General features: G+C 38.0%; 1 protein-coding gene across 11 annotated transcripts in view; it reads left to right on the forward strand.

The window, feature by feature from the left end:
* Positions 1-23,233, forward strand: part of bcl9l (bcl9 like) — a 96,139-nt gene that overhangs the window by 35,373 nt on the left and 37,533 nt on the right. For 5 of the 11 annotated variants that reach the window (XM_017465272.3, XM_017465280.3, XM_017465281.3 and 2 more), the window contains exons 2-3: positions 20,282-20,351; positions 20,808-21,174. In XM_017465272.3, coding sequence (XP_017320761.1) covers positions 20,889-21,174 — 286 coding nt within the window. In that variant the 5' untranslated portion in view covers positions 20,282-20,351; positions 20,808-20,888. Of the gene's footprint in view, positions 1-12,765; positions 18,581-20,281; positions 20,352-20,807; positions 21,175-23,233 lie in introns of those variants that run through there. The other 6 variants (XM_017465277.3, XM_017465278.3, XM_017465284.3 and 3 more) reach the window with 4 other exon arrangements.

A 23,233-nucleotide genomic window follows, 5' to 3' on the forward strand; every position in this document is an offset into this window, starting at 1 on the left:
GCATCAGTCTTCAATCCCTTCTGACTTGTTGTCGCCACCTCTCAAAATCCATACCAATATTTATTCTCATTTTAGCATAGGCTGTGTCACTTTGCCTTTATGAATGCAGGCTCGCTGTAGATTGAGGTTTCTTGGTTTTGACAACAGCTGATTCCCCAGATGTCTATGATGATTGCATTTAGAACCATCCAGATTAAAGCACCCTTCTAGATGACCCATCTAGTTTAAATTATTGCAAGCAACTCTTGTAAGGACAAGCTCACCACATTCTGTACAGTTGTCTGCTTTCAACTTTGTGGCAAAAGTTTGGTGAAGGGCCATATATGGGTGTGATGGTCAGCTGTCCACATACATTTTTGGCCATATAATGTATTTTTCAGTGCTCCTCAGTTTTGTTATATATTGTATTACTAGCAAAATAGCAAACACGGCTAATGATATTTGTTACAGCCTTTCTCATTTACAAGCTACATTTAAGCTGATTGATCGGTTGTTTGTCAGTTCATTCACATGAATAATCAACTATTAATGTGTTCATTTTCTGCATCTCTGATTTCAATGTACTTCACAAAAATAATTATTTACATATTATATTGAAAGCTATTATTCTAGCCATAGCCTAGTAATAACAGTTAACTTGTACTGAGGAGTGTTCAACATTAGTTACAACATTGATTTACTTAAAGTGTCAGCTCTCATAAGGTGCCTTTTTTCTTACACTCACAGATAAATAAATATTCTCTTGGGGTAGTTTTTCAACTGGAGTATACTAAAGAAGAGTTCTTGTAAATGGAGGTTGAACACAGAGAACAGGTTTAGCTGAGTACAACTGGATTGGTGTCATTTGAGAGAATGACAGGGAACCTGTGGTGTACATGTGGCAGGGAATGCCTTTGTACACTTACATTTACATTTATTCATTTAGCAGACGCTTTTATCCAAAGCGAGTTACAAATGAGAAAAATACAAGCAAAGCGATATATCAAGCAGAGAACAATACAAGTAATGCTACCATCCAAGATCCATTAATTGAGTTCCAGAAGAAGCAAAGTGCACAGAGTAGAGGTGTAAGTGCAAATTTTTTTATTATTATTATTATTTTTAAAAAATGAGTTGGTTAGGTGTTCACGGAAGAGGTGGGTCTTTAGCTGTTTTTTTTTAAGATGGTGAGAGACACTTCACTCCACTCCTTGCTATCTTTCCTGCTGCTTTTTCTGCACATGACAGTGGATGGTATCTGCACAGCTATCTTCTGAAATGTTTTCTTGAACGAAAGATTTCTGAGGATTAAAGTGGCAAATCAAAAATCCAGCATTGGTTTAGACGAAAACACTCACCAAGAACTTTTTACAGTGATATTTCTGTAGTCTAACAGTAGGCCAGCTGCCCATGCTTTTTACCCACAGTGCCATGCAACACAGAGAAGGAGACTGAAATGATCGAGAAGGGTATAGACAGTGAGACATGGTGATGTATAGAGAATATAGCCTATCGCTATGAAAGTCAGCCATCATATTTTATGAAGAGAAGAAGAGAAGTTGTCATCATAGGAGACAAGGGAAAAGTCTGAGAAGAATGAAGAAGTGTTCAAGTGGCTATGTGTGTGCTATACTAGTTTTTCAGAAAGTGTGTGTGCACTAGCCTGTCAACTTTAGCTTTAGGTGAGTTTCTGCACTGAAGGTTCATGTTCAAAAAATAGAGTATTAAGACCTGTCATGATAATTACTTTATCAACTTATGGAATGATATAAGGCCAGGAACTCGATAATTTTTGCTGACCTTGATATTGCTTATTGTGTTTACATGGGTGTTTGTTTACATAAGAATGAATGTCCACCATGCTTACATACAAAACAACCCAATACAATAACACCAACAAGTATCCTAGTGGCTTCACAGCAACACCCACCTAAACCCATTAGCATATCTCACACTTACACATCAACATACAATTATAGCACACCATTGATAAACACAGTAAGAGATCTCCGAAAAACATGGCATCAGTCAAATTTGTAACTTGGAACATCCATGGTATCGGCTTTCAGGTAAAAAAAAGCAAAGTACTACAGCATCTCACTACACTTAACACAGATATATGCTAACTTCAAGAAACACGTTTCTCAGAATTAGACAGTCACAAACTACTCACTCCACAATTCAACCACATTTTCTCTGCCCCTGACTACACTAAACAAAGAGGTGTAGAAATTTTGATAAACAGAAAAAACTCATTCATATACAACACTACTATTACTGACCCCGAAGGCAGATGCATCATAATAAACATCTCTATCAACAACACCCCGATAACCATAGCAAATATATATGGACCAAATACAGACAACCCCTCGGCCTTCTGTATCTCCAACTTACCAGATTCCCCAATCATATTTGGTGCTTACTTAAACACAGTCATCAACCCAGGACTATACAAAACCACTAGCACACAACAGACACTGAACTGGCAGACCACCGAAACAATAAGGCAATATATGTCTGACTTTGGACTTGGCAATTGTTGGCGACTGCAACACCCACACACCAAAGAAGACACATATTACTCACCAGCTCAACATACTAGGGATGTCACGATACCAAAAATCTAGTAGTCGGTACCGATACCAGCAAAAGTACACGATACTCGATACCAAAGTCGATACCGTGGTGTGTAAAAATAAATAAATAATACTTAAACATTAATTCCTTTATTTAAACATTTGAGTATTATAAAACACAATAGTGGCAACAGTGACATAAAAAAGCAATTACAAAATAGATATATAATAAATATGTAGGCATAAAATGTTTTTTCTATGAGATGTTCTGAAATGAGGTCTCTGGTTTCGGTGTATAGTTTGGGGATCTCTGTATACATGAAGTAATTTCTGCTTGGTAGCTGGTATCTGGTGTTGAACTCCTGAATCATTTGCTGGAATCCATGCTTTTTCTAACTTGATCCATGCATATGCATTCAGCAACTGCCCTATCCAGTTTCCTTGCTTCGTTTGAGTTTTTGTCATATTTTCTGTGCCTTTTATAAGCTTCTCTTAAGGTTGACTGTGTTAATGTTTGCTGACTTTGCTCCTGACTCTCCTGGTGGACATCCTCTTCTGGCTGATACTGGAGAGAGAGAGGAGAGAGAGCGAGAGATTTTAGTTATCAATCACTGTCTGACAAATTACTAAAACAGTGTCTATAGGTGCTAAGGTGGGCTCCTAAACACACACCTTATACACTGAATGCAAGCATTAGTTTAAATTCACTGACATGATCTCAGGCCGAAAAGATTTATTAAAACCATTAAAATAATTATTTAATCTAGTGACATTAGGCTACATTTAGCTGACAGGACACGGGCTGAATGGCGATGCATGGTGGCCCATTAGGAGGTAGTTTATAACATTGCAATGCGTTAACGTCGTTAACATATAACAGGCTATCGCTAACATTACATGGAGCATAACGTTAGCTGGTTTCACGGCTACAATGCCCACTGCTTCAAACAAACATAATATAGGTCCGTCTTTCAGGATAAGGATTAGAAGTTTTACAGTTTGTTTGACATTAATATGACTTGAAACTCACTCACCTTGAATTCTTTGAAGAGTTCGGGGTGCCTGTCTTTCAGGTGCTTCGCCAAATTCGAGGTGTTTCCTCCCTTTGTTTGAAGTGTACCGGCTTCAGAGCATCAATTATATGTCCGTTTTTATCCGCCTCGAATGCGAAGTATTTCCATATTCGACTCTTGCCTTTTTTCCTCTCAACGAGTCAGGGAGGAGCTGAACTTGTCGCCATAGAAAAACATACAGGAAAAACTTTTGTAGGTTTTCCCGTGTGCGTAGTTCTTCTTCTTTACCACTTGTGGACCGACTAAAACACTTGCGTGTATTTTCTGCCCCCATCAGGTTCGGAAGAATCGCAACCTCGGTACTTTTGTTACAAACAGTACCAACGGAACTGCAGTAAAACAAGTACCGTCACATTTTAAGAATGTTGGTACCGCAGTATCGGTTCTCGTAACATCGCTACACCATACACACTCTCGCATCGACTATTTTCTAACCAGCAACTCATTAATAACAGCTATATCAGTCACACAAATTAATTCTATTACAATCTGTGATAATGCTCCTGTATCCTTCACCTGGAATAGAAATCACCTTCAGAAGACAGTTTTTAGATGGCGTTTTAACACATCACTGCTCAGTGATCTGGGATTTGATAGCTTAATCAAAAGAGAATGGGCATCCTTCAAAGAAATGAATGATTCACCAGAAACCCCACAAATGCTGCTATGGGAAACAGTGAAAGCTGTTCTCAGAGGAATAATAATATCCTATGCATCATATAAGAAAAAGAAAAACACTGAAAATTAGGACAAAAGATTAAGGAATTGGAGCTTTTAACAGCAATGAACGCCACAGAAAGCACAGCAATGGAATTAAGGAAACTCAAACTAGAATATTTTTCATAAATGAAAAACCCAATTCCTAATACAAAGATTCAGACATGAAAACCCCTGCTTCAAAAGTCCAACAATTGCAGCAAGTCACAGAATCAAAATTTGGTTGTACATATTAATTAACTCATCTGACATTTCAAATATTACTCTTTGCTCAACCTTCACATACTTTCCCCCATACGCCCCAACCCATCACTTTGATAAGTACCATATCCCATTTGCATCTACTGTCTTGTCTTGTCTTCTCTTGTCTTGTGTCTTAATAACTGTCCTCTCCATGTCCTGCACCCACCACTCACCCATATTAACCTTTAAATAGAAAGTACAATACATCTGAAAACATGAATAAAATAAAATAAATAAAGTCTTAATGGTCAACCGAAGTGGGGTGATGGTGGCAGGCCCAAAAAAAAAAAAAAAAAAGAATGAATGTGACCTTGTCATGGCGAGTAGAGACTGATGCGAATGTCTGTGTTTTATTTGAGAGGCAGGCAGACAAATCCAAATTGTGAATCAAAATCAGTAAACAGAGCACAGGCACTGGTCAGGCGATCAGTGAACAGCAAAAGCAGGGATAATCCAAAATACACAAAGAAGAATACGAAACTAGATAAACACATACTGCATGCTCAGAGCCTTTTGCGTGCAGCACTCGGGGGGGATTGACACACCAACAATTTATTACATTTTTAAATTTTATTTATTGATATGTTTATTTATTTATTTATTTATTTATTTATTTATTTGTATTATTATTAACTGCTTAGAAAACAATAACAACTATTGTGATCATTGTCATAACATAACAATACAACAAGAAGCCAGGGTCCTTCAGTCTTTCAGTGCTTTGAACAAAGCCATTGTTCTTATTGCTTTCAGGTTTTTAGAGAATTCAATAGATTCAATATACATTTTCAATTCAAGTTTGAATCTCAAAAAAGTGGTTTGATTTTAGAAAATTTACATTTAAGAATGTGATATTTAGCTAACAGAAAAGTAAGCTTTATAAAATAAGGAGCATCACTCCTTTCACATTCATGAAAACCAAAAACCAAAACATTTTTAAATGTAAATTCAAAATTTGGATTCACATAACACTTCATAAAATCAAGAATGTCACACCAAAATATCACTGTGTGAGAACAATTCCAAAATAAATGTAATACTTTTTTCCTGTGTCATTCCACTTTAATACACACAACTTTATTTATGGACTTTAATGTTGTGAATTCTTTATATTTCCAGATTTCTTGAGTTAATACTGATGTCTGGTGAAAATTTCATGTGAATAGCCTCATTGGAAATATATTTACTGAAAAAAATGGTGATGTGTCCAATACTTATTTCCCCCACTGTAGATCCACTGAGTGACAAGAGAAAAATGCAAAAGAAAACCCTTTAAAAAGCATAAGAGCTCCTTGTGGAACTGCATTAGCCACAATTGCAAACTGTAGAGTAACAGGAATTCCATGCTTTGCTAAGAATTCAGAATAATTACAAATTGAACCATTTTGATTGAAAAGTTGAGGTACAGATTTGTGTTTATACAGTAGGTTCTTATTATTCCAAATTAAACATGAATGAGGTGCAAATTGTGTTTAAAAATGAGGGACCAAGATAATAACATTTGCCTATGGAAAAGGGGCAATTTGATAGGGATTTTCATTATGTCATAATTACAGATTAATAAGAATCTTAAACCACCTAGTTTGTAAAAATAACATCAGGCATCAGATTCCAGATAGAAGAAGGCTTATTAATAAAGTAAAATCAAAAGTTTATACTCCCCTTCTCAGTGGTGTTCATAAGTGTAGATTTTCTAACATGCGTTTTATTATTCCAAACAAAATTAAGGAGCATTGTATAATTTTTTTTAAAAGAATGGCGGCATCGGCATTCAGAGAAAGAGCAGTGTATGTTCACCTTGACAAACCCTTTGCTTTGGCTAGTAGGATTCTGCCCTTTAATGAGAGATCTCTCTGGAGCCACCTATAAAGTTTTTTCTGTGGATTGAAATTTAAGGGGCATCTTTCTAATTAATTTTTCATTATAATAATACCTAAATAACCTGAACTCTAATTTGAATATTACAAATTTCTGAACAATTACACTCTTTAATAGACATCAGTTCACATTTCGAAAGGTTCAAGAATAGGCCTGATGCTTTGGAGAATTGCTGGATATACTCTAGTGCTAAAGGAACCTGGTTTGCATTTTGCAACAAATAAATAAATCAGCCACTTGATTGATGAGTATCTGTTTGTCAACAATAGAGATACCGCAAAGACCACTATTAGAAATATAAGATGCAAATATCAGGGACACAAGTAAAAACAAATACGGGATATTGGACACCCTTTTCTAATACCATGTGAACAATCTAGGAGAAGTACCATATTTTAGTTAAATTATACTGCTACAGTTGTAATAAAGCGTTCTCGCCCCCTTACAAAAGTATTCACAAAAACCAAATTTTTGCACTGATTTAAAAATAAAATTGCGTTTAACTGAATCAAAAGCTTTATAAAACATCCAGGATAATAATAAAACTGTTATGTTCCACCAAATCTCTATAGTCAAATAAGTCTAAAACTAATCTATTCTACTAATCTATCAATTCAAGATTGCCTTGAACCATTTTTGTTGGCCCAGGTAAGCTCCAAGTTGTTAGGAGTCTTTCTCTCCAAATGTCCACCAATGCAAATTTATCTATTAGCCCTAATAATGCAGGGTTAGAACAAACAGTCTTCTTTGGAGTGAATCTGTCCAAATAATTATTAATAGATACATTAAAATCTCCTCCTAGAATGAAAAAAAGCATTAGGTAATTTACTCGAACAATATGTGAGTTTTTCATCTAATTTGTAAAAAAGATTTCATTATCCAGAGAAGTATTGTACCCATATAAAGTACCCTCCACTAATATTGGCACCCTTGGTAAATATGAGCAAAGAAGGCTGTGAAAATTTGTCTTTATTTTTTAACCTTTTGATCTTTTGTTAAAAAAAATAAAATAAAATAGTAAGCTACATCACCACAAGTTTCAATAAAAAAGCCTCTACTTTCATCCAAAAAGAAACTCAAGCGTCTTCAGTTTGCCAGACATTACTGGAACTTCAAATGGGATCGGGTTCTATGGTCAGGTGAAACCAAAATAGAGCTTTTGGCAATAAACACCAGAGGTGGTTTTGGCACACACAGAGCGGTAGCCATATGGAATTACCTCATGCCCACAGTTAAATATGGTGGTGGCTCTTTAATGTTTTGGGGCTGATTTTCTGCCAGAGGACCTGGGCATTTTGTTAGGACACATGGAATCATGGACGGTATCAACAGATATTAAATGAAAACCTGACTGCCTCTGCCAGAAAGTTTGAAATTGGCTGTGGTTGGATCTTCCAGCAAGACAAAGATCCAAAACATGCATCAAAATCAACACAAAAATGGTTTACCCACCACAAAATCAAGGTCCTGCCATGGCCAGCCCAGTCCCCTGACTTGAAACCTGTGAAAACCTGTGGGGTGAACTGAAGAGGAGAGATTCTGTATGGAGGAATGGTCTCATCCCTTGTCATGACCTCATCCAACCCTAGGCATTATAGGAGAAGACTCAGAGGTGTTATTTTGGCAAAGGGAGGTAGCACAAAGTATTAACTAAAGCGTTCTACAGTGCGACCATTTCACTTGCATTTGCGACTGAAAAGTACTTTATGCGACTGTGAATAAATATTTATTCACACCGGTGCGAGTGACCTGTTTGAACTTGTATAATACAATCAGAATAAAAACTACAGGAAGTCCAAAATGCATCTACACCACGCAACAGTTACTTTCACACTGCTTTTCATCACCTTTTCATCACCGAACAAGTGTTTAAATACTGCAGAGAAGTTTATGATGATTTTGATGACAAGAATAACACTGTACATCATCTGCTTCTCTCAACTTCCCGATCTCACAACCGCCATCTTTTATTGATCCTGCAAAATGACCTGAACCTGCTACTGCGACCTGCTCGTGTAGACACAGTGGCATCGGGCAGAGTAGATTAATAATAATGCTAATGTGACGAGGTTGGTTTAATTCAAACTTCTTTATTAAATAATTCCTCACCAATCATAATCGAGATTAGCAACTGTTCAGTCTGTAAACACACAGTACACTGTCTTTCTCTACACCAACTCACAGCTCATTCACTTCATTTAAACTCAGGGTTGCCAGATATCACCATAAAGGTCATCTCCAGTTTCCATGTTTTGATTTAATCCCCCAAAACACAATATTATCAGCAGACATGGCAACACTACTGGGCGAACCCATCTAAAACTGATAAACAAACAAAAATAAAACTAATAAAATGTAAAGACAGAAAATGTGCTTAGTTATAAATAAATCATTTAATATAAAAAATAGATATTATAATAACTTCATAAAATGTAAATAAAATGAGAAATGAAATAATATTTAATTACTATGGGTTGCATTTAATATCAATTTGACATTAAGCTTAGTTCGCTATTTCCTTAGAAGACTATTAGCCTTTTTCCTAATATGGATCATTTCTGTGTTCGTCTACTTTTAATTAGGACTCTTTATTGTTTAAGATATTTTTAAAATAAATATTTTATGCTTGTTTATTTATCAATTAACCAACAGTATTTCTCATTGCTATTATTTTAATTCAATTAACAGTGACCATGAGCAGAGAGCTTACATTTATCTGTTTATGACAGACCTCCTGATTAAAGCTTAAACTAAAAAAGATTGGTATATGGATCAGTATTGGTCGTAAAAATCCTGATCGGTGCGTCCCTAATGAACACTATTAAACTAAAGCGCTATGCATCTAAATGAACTCACCCAATCACATACTATATGACATTATTCAGATATATACAGAATATACACAGAGTGGTTCGAGAATTGGCTCCAACCCAGAACCATGACAGTGAGAAATGTCTTATAGTGTAGCTTTATATATATTTAAGAGGAGAAGACTTCAAAGACTGAACATTGATGTTTATTGTATTTGTGTACAAGGTGGAACAGGTTAACGGTTGTTGTTGTTTTTTTTGCATACAGTCTGTAAAATTAACTGAAAATATTAAATTTAGTTCATCAGAAGGTAAATTAATGTGTCATGGCTCACAGTATGTTCCTAAATTCCTAAAAAGATATAGCAACACGAGTCAGAACAGTCTGAAGGTCTGTCCCGAGTTTGGTGGTCATAGCTTTAAAGCTTTAGGACTAGTTAGAGTCAGCTATTTTAGTCTCGGAGGAAAAAAAAGAGAAGAACAATAAGTTTAAATAGCATTTCAGTATGTTGGCTTTCTCAAACCAACATAATTACCCCACTGAGACTTCCACTATTTGTAATCATATTTTGTATAATGACCCTCCTGAAGGAGACAAAAATCTGACTTGTTTTTTGGCAAACAAAAAAGAGCTTTCCGTTTGATGCGATCCCTGAGCCTCCTGGCGTTAAAGGAGATTAATGACAATGACATGAACAAGGATCAATATAAGAACAACAAAAAACTAAAATTAACTGAGCGACCCAAAAGAGCACAATTCAGTTTTATTTGTATAGCGCTTTTAACAATGGACATTGTCTCAAAATACCTTTCAGAAACATATAAACACAGGATACAGATTTTAAGTGTGTGAATTTATCCCTATTGAGCAAGCCGGTGGTGACAGTGGCAAGGAAAAACTCCCTATGAGATGATATGAGTAAGAAACCTTTAGAGGAACCAGACTCAGAAGGGAACCCATCCTCATCTTGGTAACAATGGATATTGTGTTAAGTAAAAGAAAGTTCATTATGGTTTTTACATGAAGTCTGTTTGTTGAACTAGTACACTGTTCACCAAAGGAGACCTGAGTGCAAAACTACATGTGGTAATTGCAGTCCCAAGGCCATAGAAGTTACCGTAGTCCCAGCAACCACAGCGAGAATGTCCATGTAGAATTGAGGTCCAAAACCATTTACATGGTACTTCAAGTGGTACCATCCTAAGCAATCTCCAGACTGTACCTTCCAGAGAGCTCCATCCAGAGGTAGGGCATCAGGATGGCTCAGGCAGGTCTGGAGAGCAGAAAGGGTCAGGATCACTGGAATCTCCATAAAATCATGTGTGGCTTGACTTATGGTGTCAATCTTGGAGAGATTATTAGGTATGCTTACTATCCCGTGATGGATAAGCCTGTGTACTTTGCGTAAATGAAGGTCTATTCATGGTAAGCTTGAGTAAACAAATATGTTTTCAGCCTAGACTTAAACACTGAGACTGTGTCTGAGTCCTGAACACTTAATTGGAAGGCTGTTCCATAACTGTGGGGCTTTATAAGAGAAAGCTCTTCCCCCTGGTGTAGCCTTCACTATTTGAGGTACCAAAAAATAACCTGCACCTTTTAATCTAAGTAAGTGTAGCGGATGATAGAAGACCAAAAGTTCACTTATGTACTGTTTCGCGAGACCATTAACGCTTGATAGGTCAGTAGTAGTATTTTATAATCAATGTGAAATTTTACATTCTTTTAAATCACTACTTTTCTAAAAATAGAGTAAACACAACCTCAAAAACCCACCCGGTAACAAGGCGCTCAGTTGTAAGTTCAGAGAATAAGAACCAAACTTAAATTTCTCCTTTCAAGTAATAACCATTTAGAAGCATCCCAGAAAACAGAAAGAAAAAATAAATACATAAAAAATACACACAGTATCTCACAAAAGTGAGTACACCCCTCACATTTTTGTAAATATTTGATTATATCTTTTCATGTGACAACAGTGAAGAAATGACAATTTGGTACAATGTAAAGTACTGAGTGTACAGCTTGTGTAACAGTGTAAATTTGCTGTCCCCTCAAAATAACTCAACACACAGCCAGTAATGTCCAAACCGCTGGCAACAAAAGTGAGTACACCCCTAAGTGAAAATGTCCAAATGGGACCCAAAGTGTCAATATTTTGTGTGGCCACCATTATTTTCCAGCACTGCCTTAACCCTCTTGGGCATGGAGTTCACCAGAGATTCACAGGTTGCCACTGGAGTCCTCTTCCACTCCTCCATGACGACATCACGGAGCTGGTGGATGTTAGAGACCTTGTGCTCCTCCACCTTCCGTTTGAGGATGCCCCACAGATGCTCAATAGGGTTTAGGTCTGGAGACATGCTTGGCCAGTCCATCACCTTCACCCTCAGCTACTTTAGCAAGGCAGTGGTCGTCTTGGAGTTGTGTTTGGGGTCGTTATCATGCTGGATTACATGCTGGGATCATGCTCTGTTCAGTATGTCACAGCACATGTTGGCATTCATGGTTTCCTCAATGAACTGTAGCTCCCCAGTGCCGGCAGCACTCATGCAGCCCCAGACCATTACACTCCACTACCATGCTTGACTGTAGGCAAGACACACTTGTCTTTTTACTCCTCACCTGGTTGGCGCCACACACACTTGACACCATCTGAACCAAATAAGTTTATCTTGGTCTCATCAGACCACAGGACATGGTTCCAGTAATCCATGTTCTTAGTCTGTTTGTCTTCAGCAAACTGCGGGCTTTCTTGTGTTTTATTTTTATTTTTAGAATTATAATTATTTTTAGAAGAGGCTTTCTTCTGGGATGACAGCCGTGCAGACCAATTTGATGTAGTATGTGGTGTATGGTCTGAGCACTGACATGCTGACCCCCCACCCCTTCAACCTCTGCAGCAATGCTGGCAGCACTCATACATCTCATATTTCCCAAAGACAACCTCTGGATATGACGCTGAGCCCGTGCACTCAACTTCTTTGGTCGACCATGGCGAGGCCTGTTCTGAGTGGAACCTGTCCTGTTAAACCACTGTATGGTCTTGGCCACCATGCTGCAGCTCAGTGTCAGGGTCTTGGCAATCTTCTTATAGCCTAGGCCATCTTTATGTAGAGCAAGAATTCTTTTTTTCAGATCCTTAGAGCGTTCTTGCCATGAGGTGCCATGTTGAACTTCCCGTGACCAGTATGAGGGAGTGTGAGTGCGATGACACCAAATTTAACACACCTGCTCCCCATTCACACCTGAGACCTTTTAACACTAACAAGTCACATGACACCGGGGAGGGAAAATGGCTAATTGGTCCCAATTTGGACATTTTCACTTAGGGGTGTACTCACTTTTGTTGCCAGAGGTTTAGACATTAATGGCTGTGTGTTGAGTTATTACGAGGGGATAGCAAATTTACACTGTTACACAAGCTGTACAATCATTACTTTACATTGTAGCAAAGTGTCATTTCTTCAGTGTTGTCACATTAAAAGATATAATCAAATATTTACAAAAATGTGAGGGGTGTACTCACTTTTGTGAGATACTGTATATAAATAAAATGATAAAAAATAATAAATAAATAAATACAAACTAAAAATAACAAATAGAAAAGGAAGCTAGATATTAACAATGATATGAAGTAAATATTGTTGTCACAATTTCCCCCAGCGCTAGCACTGTAGCATGCAGCGCGCTCTGAAACCTGAAGTGCAAGCTCAAAGCATGAGCTCATGCTTCCGGGTTTTCAGTGACCTTGAATTTTTTACATTCTACACATGCATCTGTGATGATTTCTGTCCTGTCTCCGCCCCTGTATTGTCATTGGTTGGTTCTCGTATGTGTCATCATTGTTCTCAGCTGTTTTGTGTTTCATCCCTGATATGTTTGTTATTTAACCTCTCATGTGTCTATGCTCAGTGTGAAGTATTGAGTGTTATCACCGTGCCAAGACTTTGGTCATCGTGTTTCGTTTCATGGTTTTTGATCTCGCGTCTAGTTTCTCGTTTTGTGTTTTGCCTTGCCTGATTTATGCCCGTTTGCCGATCGCCTGACCTATTGCCTGTTTTTAACCACGCTAATGTCTCGCATCCGTCCTAACCTCCATTACGTGATTTATGTGACAGAATACTTCGAGCGAGGAGAGTGTCATGCCAGCATACATAGGAATGTCTGGCTACCATTCATGTCAGTCCAGCTCTCCCAGTGGACGGGCATAGATCTCCTGTACCAGAATTATGGATTGGGCGGCTACCCAAGGCAGTTCATGTTCCACTGCCAAATGTACTTTTCGAGCCTGGTGAGCCTCAAGCTGGACAAGAGGCAGTGGCTTGGTTTCATTGTATCCTGTCTTTATGGCCCAGCCCGTGATTGGGCGGAGCATCTGGCCAGTACAGGGTCAAGTGCCCTCAACAATGTAACTCAGTTTGTGGAACAATTCATGTAGGATTTTGCGAGTCCAGGGCAGAGCTACAACCTTGGTCAACTTTTGAGGGGAGTTAGTGTGATGAGCAAGCCTGATGTGTCATTCCACACCTTTTATGAGTGGATCATCAAGGCCGCCTACACAGTTCAGCTCCTGCACCAGGTGACACAGGCATGCAAGACCAAGAGCTGCCATAAAGAATCCACCCTACAGTGTCCTACATGCAGTAAACTTGGGATCCACGGATCATATTTCTGCTCCCAGAAATTAGGGCTGCAGGATTATGGCCAAAATGATAATCACGATCATTTTGATCAATATTGAGATCATAATTATTTATCACAATTATTAATTTATTTTAGGGACAACATATTTTTATTGCACTTTCACATTTAAATAAACAGACTGCTGCTTTCACCTCCATGTTGTGCTACATTCCTGCTAATGTACAAATCTTTGCATCAAATTAGACTGGTCCTTAAAGTGAATCAACTTGTAGAAGCAAAATATAAATAAAATTGTACCCAAAATATAGGATAAGTAAAAATAAAAAATACCATCAACCAAATGAAAATATGCAATCCAATATAACAATATGCAACTAAATGAAAACAATTCAGGCCTATGCCGAAAAGGCAATAAGTGTTTACAGGAGGAGAGACGCAGCCAAATCACCCAATAGAGTGGTGCAGGGATGACGTCATTGTGTACCGGAACCCGGAAGTTAGCATCACACTGGTTCCCTCAACAAAAACCCAATAGGTACACAAATTAACACAACTTTTATGAAGTTTAAAGCCTAAATATAATCACCAGAAATAAAAAGCTAACCATATGCTATAAACAAACTACACCATGGTCGCCTGACTTCAATGTCACCATCACCAAGCTTTCGACAACTTTTCCAAACTTGATTTAAAAACAAATAAAAGAAAAAAACACGTAAAAGCTTTTTAAAAAATCATGAGTGGTGTATTACTGGTGTACTTTATGTTGTAAAATAAAAATCCCATTCAGAAAAACCCATTGACTTCGGGACGATGGAACCGAAGTGCTAAAATGCTCGTTTCCGGGTTTTGGCATACAAAATGACGTCATCCCTGTGCCACTCTATGGTCACTAGCTGTAAGTTTAGGAAGCGCTTGTTTTGATATGCAGCAGAGTTTTCTTTGAGAGGAAGACGAACTTTAAACGTCTATATCGCAGTCGATCATGTTCATGTAATCGTGGGCAGTCAAAATCATAAGCTAGATCAGTATTCAATTAATTGTGCAGCCCTATTGCACATCACAGCTATATTCCTTGGTCTTACCCATTGTTATGAATGACTAAGAGAATTTGGCCTATGTGTTACCTCATGTTTATACACCTGTGAAACAGGAAGTCATGGTTGAACAATTTCCTGTTCCTAGTCACTCAGGTGTACTAATATTTTTTTTCTTGTAAATATAAATGGGAATATACTTCAAAAATATTTTTCTCATAGGAATTCATAGGGGTGCCAGCAATTGTTACACACATATTTAACAAAGAGACTTTTTGATCAACCTATGTGTTTGCAATTCTTTAATAGTATAAAGAGTTTTGCGAATTTTTTGAATAAAAGATCAAATGGTTGAACAATAAAGACAATTTTTCACAGCCTTCTTTGCTCATATTTAACAAGGGTGCCAATATTAGTGGAGGGCACTGTAGCTATCATCCAACATTGCTTAGCCTAGGAAACTAACTAATAAACTAACTAGTGTGTATTTGTAGCTAACTAGCTTCCTAACGTTTGTCAAAGATAAGTGAGAGTAACACTAATGGCCTTTGAGAGTTGAGTTAACGTGTTGAATAGGTACTTACCATTGAAGCTTAAGTGGACAAGGATGATAAAAACACACTGTATGTACAGCTGCCAGTTCACCTCTGGCCCCATTCTTGGATTTGCCAGTGCTTGAAGGAAATGTCAATTCTCTAAATTGACCTAAAAATAACCTTTAGAGAGTGTTCTGTATAGGTTCTCTTTAGATTGTTACAAAAAGCCTTCCTGCAACATTCTGGGAAGGTTAGTTTTTGGTTACCAAAAAAAAAAAAAAAAAGAACCTACAGAGAGCATTCCTATAATGTCATTATTTGGTTCCCTAAAAAATAACCAAATGTGTTAAAACATGTTAAAATTAGGGGATCATTCTGTATTTACTGGGAACGCACTAAAACACAGACAATTAATAACTGACGCATAAAGAATTCACAATATTGTATTACAGTAGTGTAATCATTCTAATATTCTTATTTCAGGAGATCAGGTTTTCACAACAAGGGCAGTTTTCACATGTTTTGTTGATACATGTATATAAAATGTGTGAATATTTTGTTTAATTTTTGCATTTTCTCATCAATTTCAACATTCAATGCCATTATAGGGTACCTTCTACACTCAGATAATTAGATAATTGCTTTAGATAATGGCAGAAACAGAATAAGATTGCGCAAGTGGCCGCTTAAATTAAGCCACTGAGGTTTTTGGATCTCCATTCTTCAAAGTACGACTGGACAGCAATCTCTACTTAGTACTGTTCCAATTAACTTGGTGTGCAGCCATGCAAAAGATTAGAACAAACAAGAAACTATGCAGAATGTGAAAGAGAAAAAGAAAGAAAGTGAGAGAGCATCATCTAATATTCATAACTTCGCAATTCCATTGAGCTCTCTCTCTCTCGTTTGTTCATTTAAGACCAGTGCTCTCTGTGTGTGTATGTGTGTGTGTATGTGTGTGGTCATGCAAGAAGTGTATATTGATCAACAGGGTATCCCCTGTTGAAACATGCGATATTCCATTGCCTATGCTGATGGAGTTGGAAACTATTTGCAGCTAATTCACATGCCATAAAATATCCTTAATGAGGTTAGTAGTAAATGTGTTTGATATGTCTAAATGTTTAAATACTCAATGTTTAAATACTCATTCAACACAGAATGTGATTTTATGGATGGTGGTTTGGGAGCTCCAAATGTCAAATGGATTTATAATACACTATATGGCCAATTCTTTTTGGAGACCATCAGTCCCTTCAGTCCCTCTTCTGCCATTATAATAACCTCCACTCTCCTGGGAAGGCTTTTTTGCTGTAGACTAAAGACATTTGGGTTTGAGATCAAAAGATGAATATGAAAAGAGAGTTTAGAATTTCAGCTTTTATTTCTTGGTATTTATATGTAGATGTGTTAAGCAACATAGAATATAGCACATTTTGTATCAGACAACTCAATATGTAGGCAAACAAAAATATCGGAACATGTAACTGGTGGGTGTTTCCTTTTACCCAGGTGTGTCCTGTTTGATTTAGTGTTTAAAGAATAAATAGCTCTGAACATCTACTCTTGGTTTTAGCCTTCAGTTTCACCTGTGAAGACTGCCTTTAAAAAAAGATACACCAACATAATGATCAGAGAGCTGTCTATTGGAGGAAAGCAAGACATTTTTGAAGCTGAGAAAAGAGGGAAAATCAATCAGAGGGCTTGCACAAACACTGAACATAGCCAATACAACAATTTGGAATGTGCTGAAAAAGTAAGAAACCACTGGTGTACTGAGCAGCGAAACTGAATGGGTCGGCCAAGGAAAACAACAATAGCCGATGACAGAAACATTGTGAGACCTGTGAAGTAAAACCCCCAAACAGTCAGTAACATCACCAACAACCTCCACAGGGCAGGGGTGAAGGTAACACAATCCATCATTCAAAGAAGACTTTGAAAGAAGAAATATAGTTGCCATACCACAAGCTGCAAACCACTTATCAGCAGTAAGAATCAGAAAGCCAGATTGGAATTTGCAAAGAAATACATAGATGGGCCACAAAAGTTCTGGAACCAAGATTAACGTCTACCAAAGTGATGGAAAGACCAAAGTGTGGAAAAAGAAAGGATCTGCTCATGATCCAAAATATACAAACTCAACTTGCAGCAGAATGAATTCAGAAGTTAGAGGGACATTTTGTCTGCCAATTTGCAGAGAAATGCATCCAAACTTTTATCATGCAGCAAGACAATGATACAAAACACACTGCCAACTCAACAAAGGACTTCATAAGGGGAAAATGTGGAAGGTTTTAGAGGGGACTGTATGTGTGGAGGCAGTCAGGTGTCGTGTATGTATGTGTACATGTACAGCACCATAAGTTGTCTGCAAATACTAGCTATATTTGATGGGTATTGCTTTTGGTTACTATGATTAAGGTTGGGGTTAGGGTTACTGTTATGTACTGTAACATACAAAATAATAACTCCCAAAGATTGATTTGTGTGAGTGTGTTCTGTATTGAACATTATGTGGTAGTGTGACTGTATGACCAAAATGTATGTATGTATGTATGTATGTGTGTGTGTGTGTGTGTGTGTGTGTGTGTGTGTGTGTGTGTGTGTATAAATACTTCAACCTGGGTTTTTAAAAATCTAGAAAGTTTGAACTGACTAATGGCAATAATATGTTTGTAATATAAAAAGCCTGTGATAGTACATCCAGGAAATGTGACAGGCAGTGTGAGGATTATAACTGGTGGAAATAGGAAGAAAAATAGAGAAGAGATAGATGAGTAAAAGGTGTGCTGAAGAGTAAGAAAGAGTGAATGAAAAAAAATACATCTGAAAGCGAAAATGTGACTATTGAGGATAGAGAGGTGTACCTGACAGATGGCATCTTTGAGAGTGATGCAGAGGTGATTTTGTGTGTGTACCTGCGTGTATGTGCTTGAGGGAGAGAGACAGAAAGAGGGAGACATTTGTGGTGTGAGTGGAGGTGTTTTTGAGGTCATCACACTGAAATGGCACTGAAATGGAAAGCTGCGTGGGATCCTGTCAACGTCACCAGCTGAGGTCTTTCAGGTTACTGGAAGGTAGGGGTGTGTGTGTGTGTGTGTGTGATATCTGTTTCTTGTGCTTTTGTGCAACAGGTGTTACAAGAAATGACTTGTTAAGGCCTATAAACATAGAAAGAAATGCACTGTGTAAATGTGTTCCACAAGCCTGCACAATGAGCCGTTACACCTTCATAGGCTCAAAGGCATGCTCTCTCAATAATACAGGCTCGGAGACACACCCACTCTTCACTCTCTTTCACACACAGACACATAGAAAACACACAGATGTGTACAGTTTATGGACACAGTCAGCTGGTTAGCCTGGCTGGGTTATGTGATGTCTCAGCATTAGAAGAGACATGTTAGAATAGGAAGAGTGCAGTGCGATATGCTTTGTCCCGTTCAAAGTACAGAAACTTAATCCTGTGTCAGCACTGCTTGAGCTTGCTCAGGCCGCATTCACACTTGGTATTAAAATCAGTCTCGGGCATTCAGATCACAAATGGACAGCACTACTGTACAGGTGTGAACGGGGTCAAATGCGTCTTGTGATCCGTTCACCCAGAGTACTTGCAGATGATGTCTGGGGTATGTGTGTAGTGTGAACAGTAATGCATCCTCATGCATAACATGCATATAAGTCACAATAACATCAGAAGACTAGTCATAGTATTGCCAAGGTTGTGGTTTTCATAAAGAATCAAGCTATATTTGAGCTGCCCACCCATGTTGTTAATACACGTACAGAGTATATTTTTTGTCCACAGGTTATTTTTTTTTCTGTCCATGGCTTGCTTACATACATTTTATCTATTAAATCTCTATTTTAAAGTCAGAGCCACACATTTCTGGCCATAGCAGCACTGGTGAAGTCAGATGGAATGAAGGGTGTGTGTGGGTGTGTGTATGGGTGTGTGTGTGTGTGTGTGTGTGTGTGTGTGTGTGTGTGTGTGTGCCCGCTCTCAGTTGGCCATGTTTGTAATAACTTGTTGAGGGTAGTCAGTTTATTTGTTGGCCAAGCTTTTCTTCTACAACAATTTATGAGGCTAGTATACCAATTTGCTTGCAAATACTAGCTTCATTTGATAGGTATTGCTTTTGGTTAAGGTTAGGGTTAGGCTTACCAATATCTACTATAACACACACACACACAAAGATATACTTCCCAAAGATTGTTTCCGTGTATATGTGGTCTGTATTGAATTTTATGTGGCAGCCTGACTGTATGACCAAAATAGGTGTGTGTGTGTGTGTGTGTGTGTGTGTGTGTGTGTGTGTGTGTGTGTGTGTGTGTGTGTGTGTGTGTGGCCGTACGTCCATCCACTTGGCCGTGTTTGCATTAACTTGAGGGGTATAGTCAGTTTATTTGTTGGCCAAACCTTCTTGTATAACATTTTATATTGTGCTATTTCATAATCAAATTTCAAAGTAAGACAGAGATGGCATCAAATCACTTAACAGTGTTGAGGAATGTGAGGTAGTTTTGTGATTTTCAAATTGTGAGTAATCTGAGAACCTTGTAATAGGGGAAACTTCACTTTTAGGCAACAGCCTCCAATACCCACCCCAAACCCTTTGTTTAAGGAACAGATTTATACTTCCTCTCCTCCCTGCCCTTTCTTAGCTGTCTGCTCCTGTGAATCTCATATTCAGAATGAATGGTACCATTGCATAATTTTGTACTGTAGTTGTGTCTGTCATTTGTCAGTCTATTTCTCTTGTGCATTTGTGTTGCAGATCAATGTGTGTTCAGTGATGAGACCTGAAGCCAAAATGTCCCAGTGCTGCAGCCCTTTATTAAAGTGAGGTGAGTTGTGAGTTGTAATATCATCTTCTTCCTTAATTGGAAGCCTCGGCTAATTTGAGTGATTGACAGCCTTCCTTGCACTAGCCACACTGCTACTGATTATGCCTTTCCATAAATTCAGTAACAAACCCAAAAGGTAACTACAAATCTACTGTATTATTGTATTACACCACATATTACTGAAGGAAAGTAAGAGGTAAATAGACATGTTAGAAAACATTTCTGTCCTTTCCTGCTTTTTTCCCCTCTTTCTCTTGTCCTTCATTTTGTCCATCATCAGGGACACTGTGTCAGTGGCACTGACCTTTGAACTCTGATTAAGGACTGTGTGCTAAGTAATTTGAGGTCCAAGGAGGAAATGGAGAGACAGCAATCTAGACGATCATCGTGTTAAAATAAATGGAGGCATAGATTTATCAGTCTACTCTGAAACTCTCCCTTTTACTCTCTTCACAGTGCAAGACACACTAATAGACAGACACGACTTATTTCTGTAACACCATCCCCTTGAATTTCTCTACATCATCAGATAATCAAATGCACCCTGAAAATAATCTGACCAATCATGGGAAGCAAGTGACCAGTGGTGCCCAGTCACACATCCCTAGTGTGAATCAGCAGGAACAGCAAGGATCTGCAAGCAACCTACGGTCTAAGGGCACTGGGCCAGGGAACCATGGAGTGAAAACCAGTCAGATATCTCCTGTGCTGAAAAGTGTGAGTGGGATGATGAAGACCAAATCCAAAAGGGAGAGAAGTATCTCTGTGGATGCCGGAGAACAAAAAGACACACTTGCACCAGTGCTGGAGTCAGATTCCAAAGGTATGTCTGGCACTGGACATATGCATGAACACTCACAAAAACATTCCTTCTTACTCCAGTTCTGAAAGCGAATGCTAAATATACAGTCAGTATATTTATAGTATAAATATTTTTAGTATGAAAAGTCTTACTTTAAATAGAAGTAAATTAACTCTATGAAGAAATACCATAACAAACCCATGTCAGAATTATTGACACCCTTAGAAATGTCTATGAACAAAATGTATCCCTGTTATAAGTAGTAGTGAAGGTATCACAATCCATCATTCGAAGAAAACTTCAAGAGCAGAAATATAGAGGCCATACCACAAGATGCAAACCACTCATCAGCAGTAAGAATCAGAAATGAAATTTCATGAACTACAGAGATGAGCTACAAGTCAATCACCAGCCCTTAACCCAATTGAGCATGCATTTTACCTCCTGAAAAGGAGACTGAAGGGAGAAACCCCCCTGGAAAACCATCACAAAAGAAGAAACCAACAATTTGGTGATGTCAGTAAGTCACAGGCTTGATGCAGTTATAGCAAGCAAGGGATATGAAACCAAATATTAATTGCTATTTACTTCAGTTTACTTACCTGTTCCTATACTGTCTGATATAGTTGGGTGGTCTTACAGTAGACTAGTATTTCAGTTGAATTTAAAATATATGGGGTTGTGAACTTGTCATTTTTAATCCTCCGCATGTACATAAAGAAAACTCACATTGCTGATATTTCTGCACACACATGCAAGTCACGTGTACAAGTCAGGCCTCAAGAATAAACCAGGCACTACTTTGCATTGGGCAGTCTTGCACCATCCTGCTAGGGATTATTTTCCTTATGTATTGTTTGAAGCTGGATGTGGCAGCAGAAATGAGATGCGCTCTTTCAGATACACTTCCTGACTGTATGAAAGTTGTGTCAAGAAAGTAAGCTCACCATTCCCACTCGACAGGTAAGTCAGTGGATGTTCAACTCCGGCCTCAGTAGCATCCAAAATAGAGTCTGGATTGGCCTGTGTCAGCTGGCATGTGCTGCTGAGGCTCTAAACTAGCTCAGTCAGATTAAATAGTAAAGTACAACACATGACACCTAAACTTTTACACATTGCTTGTCATGACCGAATTTATGCCATAGTGCAGGGTTGTTGTTTTTTTTCATATTTTTTGCTTTTACAAAAAAAGAAAAATAACAACAGGGGGATTTTCTTTTGGAGCAGGTGGAACTGGGATTTAGAAACAGTCCTGCACACGCCTCACTGCTTCGGGGGGGGGGCAGTTCCCAGTGTATTTTTACAATGTGCAATGTGCAGCTGCTTGTAGAACTGGGTGTATCTAGTCTGAAGTCTTTTTTGACTAAAATTGTACTTTTTATTACATTTCTTTGCAGTCTGACTTTCTGTTTTCCACTGCCCCTACTAGTTGACAATTCCCCACAGCAGTGAATAGTTAATGTATTAATCTCCTAGTCTATGCAAACTCTAATAGCTACACGTACATTCTATTGCCCATATCCACTCGGGCAGTAATTAAGAAGTTTAGAACAACTGGCGCTGTATTGACCTTGCCTGGTTAGAGAAGCAAAGTTTCTCCAAGGATCACAGTTGGACATTTTTTATACAATATGATAGAATTTTGGGGTCATCAATTCTCTAAATCTACAATTAGATGCCACTTACATGCTGAAAAGCTATCTGGAAGAAACCCCATTTTTCATCTAACCACAGACATAAATGCCTGGAGTTTGCTAAACATTTCTGGAACTGGAACCATGTTCTAGTTTCAGAGGAGACAAAAATAGAGTTTTTTGGCAAAATACACTCAATGTGGGGTTGGTGTAAAAAAGAAGGATTATACAGTTATACAGAAAATAACCTAATCCATACTCTTAAGTATGGGGGATATTCATTTGTGATGTTAAAATACATTGCATTATGGACTTTATGAAGAAATTTTAAATGAAAATTTTACTTTTTCTGCCAGGCAGTTACAACTGGGGTGTGATGGCATCTTCTAGAAGGACAATGATCCAAATCATACATGCAAGGCTATGCAAAAATGTCTAATTGACCA

This window comes from Ictalurus punctatus, chromosome 4, assembly GCF_001660625.3.
Source record: "Ictalurus punctatus breed USDA103 chromosome 4, Coco_2.0, whole genome shotgun sequence".
NCBI lineage: Eukaryota > Metazoa > Chordata > Actinopteri > Siluriformes > Ictaluridae > Ictalurus > Ictalurus punctatus.